Below are 4,172 nucleotides of genomic sequence, written 5' to 3'. Positions count from 1 at the left end.
CCTGCAATCTTCTTCCCGACCTCTCCGTCCCCACCCCCTCTCCGGCCTATCACCCTCACCTCAACCTCCTTCCACCTATCGCTTTCCCAACGCCCCTCCCCCAAGTCCCTCCTCCCTACCTTTTACCTTAGCCTGCTTGGCACACCTTCCTCATTCCTGAAGAAGGGCTTATGCCCGAAACGTCGATTCTCCTGCTCCTTGGATGCTGCCTGACCTGCTTCGCTTTTCCAGCAACACATTTTTCAGCTCATCTAGTAGTGCAGTCAGTGTTTATGTGGCTGGAATGAAGTGTTTAGCCAGTATGACTGATGTGAATGTTGCCAAGCAGCAGGGAGAGTGCTGAACGATGGCCAGACACTTGCTGTTTACTGCAGAAGCAGGATTAACAGCCAGTTCTTTGCTCCACTTGGTGCTTTGCCTTTGACACAAGACCCTGATAGGGAAACCTCTTTCGAAAAGAACTTATGACGGTGTGTACAACTGCTGGTCATTCATTCTCTCATCACTAACTGTGTCCGAGCAGTGGGAGCAGCAGATGGATTACAAAATCAAAAGTTTAAGATGAAATCTCATTCCACCCCCAAGCATTGTGTTCAATCTTACCCTGCAGATTTCCCACATGTACACATGAGATTCAGTAATGTTTGTGTTGAAGTTCATTGTGCACATTCCACTTGAACAAGTATTTAGCCTTGTAATCTCACTCACAGGCAAAAGCAAAGAAGCGGAAATAAAGCGAATCAACAAAGAATTGGCAAATATCCGTTCCAAGTTTAAAGGTAAGGATTCAGTGCAGAGAATGAGAGTAGAATAGAGAGTATTGTAATGCACCAGTAACTTCAAAAGCAAGCGTTCAAATTGGAACTAGCACAAGGAAAAGAATGGTCCCCAGGAAAGATACAGATTTTTCTGGAAGTTGTTCTGGGCCAAAAGTGGTCCCAAGCCCCTCTGGTGTGGTCGTCTCTGCATATGCTCTCTATTGATTTGATTAGCTTTAATTGAGAACTCCGTGCTACTCATAATTTCATTCACATCTAGTGCTGAACGATGGGATATCGGAAAAAACACCCACAGGGGTTAGACACAGAGTAAATCTTCTTCTACTGTCTTAAAGTGAAAGTAGTGCTCCCTCTGCACTGTCCCCATCAAACACTCCAAGGACATGTACAGTACAGGGTTAGAAATGGAGTAAAGCTCCCCTGACAATACCCTCATCAAATGCTCCCAGGTAGCACTCCCAGGACAGGTACAGACAGTGTTAGATAGAGTTGTTAGGTTCTTTTCCTGAGGTTTCACACATGAGATGCAATTTGCACACACCAACTTCTGCAAAAAATTAGAGTTTATTAAAGCTTGTACAAGCTCGGTGACCCCTTTGACCCTCTTCGCAAGCACGTGAAGTTGAGTCAAAGAGGCCAAGAACAAAGAAAACACATCCTCTTTATATAGGTCAGTTGGTCATGCTCACAGATATTCTGCCACTCCCCCCACAGTCACTTGCCACTCAAGACAACCTCCAGCCACTCCCTCATAGTTACATGTTACTCCAGGTACAATGGTAGGATGAGATCATCCTCAGAGATAATGGAAATGTAAATGCCCTAATCATGGGAATCATTATGCAGACAATGTAGGTGTGACATATCTAACGTTGGGGGATGGCTAGAAAGTATTTCTGAAGGGAAAAGATTGAATGATAGTTTAATTTGATATTGGAGGAGGAGTAGTAGCAAATGACTGTCTAATTGGACTGGGAGTCATCTGCATTCTTGCATGAATGTTGTCCCACCCACTTCCAGAATGTTCAGTCAATGCAGTTCAACTCTAATATTACATTAATATCTAGAGAGATATTCCAATTTAATCTTTTAACATTACGGAGTAACGTTACCTCAATTCTTTTAAATACGATGTAAAGGTCTCTCAGCACTGTTCTCATCAGACACTCCCAGCTAGGTCCAGCACAGGATTAAAAACGTGCGTGACACTCTGTCTACTCTTTTAAATGAAAAGTAAAGTTCTCTGTATACTTTTCCCATCAAATACACCCTGAAGAGTGACAGCACAAGAGTTAGATACAGAATAAAGCTGCCTCTATTCTTTTAAACTGAAATTAAAGCTCACTCCACACTGTCCTCATCAAATACTCAGCACAGGTACAGAACAAGGTTAGATACAGAGTAAAGTTTCCACGAATCTTTTAAACTGAAGGTAAAGCACTTTTGACACTGTCTTCATCAAACCTTCCCTACATCAATTTGCATGTGGCTCAGGTAATAATCTCGAGATTATAACATTTGAGGTTCTGCTTTTCAATTGAGTGCACAGCTCCTCATACTTGTGCAGGTCTTCCATTTTAGTTATTTTATTAGTAGGTATATGAAGCACAACAACTGCATCCTTTCCTTCCCATTGCAAGTCCTTTCCATCCCTGAGCAGGTATCTCAAACCTTGCCACCAGGTAGGCAACACAACCATCCAGACTCGTGCTCCCTGCAGCATGGTGTCACCCATTTCTCCCTTCCAGCTCCCCCTACCTTCACTTTACTGTAACCTACCACTACATTTCTTATTGCTCCCATGACATGAAAGGCTTCCTGTACCAAAGTGACATGACCAATGAGCTCATCCACCCTGCAACTCCCATTCTCATCCAAACAGGCTGAGAAAGCCACTAACCGATTGGACAGTTCCAGAGACTGACACTCCTGCTCTTGTTCCCTATGTTTTCCTTACTTCGTTCAACCGCAGTCACACCATCCTGTCCCTGACCATTGAAAAAAATCAGAAGACCCTATCCTTTGTGGTGTGACTGTCTCCTAGTGCAAAAAATCCAAGTAACATTCCCCATCCCAGATGCGTCACAGTATTTGTTGTTCAGCCTCCACCTTATTAAATCTGAGCTGGAGTTGCTCAAACCTCCAACAGTTACTGCAGACATGGATTACAATAGAATCCAGGAGCACATTACTGATACTGCCTATCTTAATGGGTTTTAACAGTTTAATTGTATTATTCATGTAAAATTTATGTTTTTACATATTTTATTAATTTTACCACCAAATGGATATTGGTTAAAATTTAAGAATAGATAAGACCGTAAATGTTAAACTCATCCAATAGCTAGCTCCTTTCTCTGGCTTAGATCAAGAACCAATTCCAATCAGCTTCAGTGAATTTAGCTCTTATCTCAAACTACTTTCCTCAGAGTTATCATCTGGCCCCCTTGTCTATGTGATGCTGCCTGCTTTTCACAAGTCACACGTGTCCATACTCCCTAATTGCCTGGATGAGTGCAGCTCTAACAAATCTCAAGTAACTTGATACCGTCCAGGACAAAGTAGCTCTTTGATTAGAACTCAGAGATCTTCAATATTTACTCCCATCAGCATGGCAGCACAGTGGCAGCAATATATATGAAAAGCAGTGTTATTGAAGGGGTCAGGGATAGTGAGGTGATCAGGAAGAGTGAGGTGTATGAGACACTGTTAGCAAGGGCATCAGGGAGGATGAGGTGTATGAGACACTGTTAGCAAGGGCATCAGGGAGGATGAGGTGTATGAGACACTTAGCAAGGGGATCAGGGAGGGTGAGGTGTATGATACACTGTTGGTGAGGGGATCGGGAGGGCAAGGTGTATGAGACACTTCGTGAAGGGATCAGGGAGAGCAAGGTGTATGAGATATTGTTAGTGAGGTAATCAGGGAGGGAAAAGTGTCTGAGACATTGTTAGTGAGGGGATCAGGGAGAGTGAGGGGAACAAGGGAGCTTGTTCAAGGAGCAACTATTGAGTGTCCTTGATAAGTACGTACCCATCAGGCAGGGAGGAAAGGGTCGTGTGAGGGAGCCGTGGTTTAATAAGGAATTGGAATCCCTTGTTAAAAGGAAGACGGCGGCCTATGTAAAGATGAGGCGTGAAGGTTCAATTGGGGCGATTAAGAGTTATAAGGTAGCCAGGAAGGACCTGAAGAGAGAGCTAAGAGCAGCAAGGAGGGGACATGAAAGGTCCATAGTTAGTAGGATTAGGGAAAACCCTAAGGCTTTCTATAGGTATGTCAGGAATAAAAGAATGACTAGCGTAGGAATCGGTCCAGTCAAGGATAGTAGTGGGAAGTTGCATGTGGAGGCTGAAGAGATTGGGGAGACACTGAATGAATACTTTTCATCAGTAT

The 4,172-nt window shown here is 43.6% G+C and overlaps 1 protein-coding gene across 1 annotated transcript in view; it reads left to right on the top strand.

Moving 5' to 3' along the window:
- LOC122557988 (AP-2 complex subunit alpha-2-like) overlaps positions 1-4,172 on the top strand; it is a 102,375-nt gene that overhangs the window by 8,528 nt on the left and 89,675 nt on the right. The window contains exon 2 of the mRNA XM_043706289.1: positions 711-779. Coding sequence (XP_043562224.1) covers positions 711-779 — 69 coding nt within the window. The remainder of the gene's footprint in view (positions 1-710; positions 780-4,172) is intronic.

This window comes from Chiloscyllium plagiosum, chromosome 16, assembly GCF_004010195.1.
Source record: "Chiloscyllium plagiosum isolate BGI_BamShark_2017 chromosome 16, ASM401019v2, whole genome shotgun sequence".
Classification (NCBI taxonomy): domain Eukaryota; kingdom Metazoa; phylum Chordata; class Chondrichthyes; order Orectolobiformes; family Hemiscylliidae; genus Chiloscyllium; species Chiloscyllium plagiosum.
The sequence above is the reverse complement of the archived record's forward strand: the minus strand, read 5'-3'. Positions and strand labels throughout refer to the sequence as shown.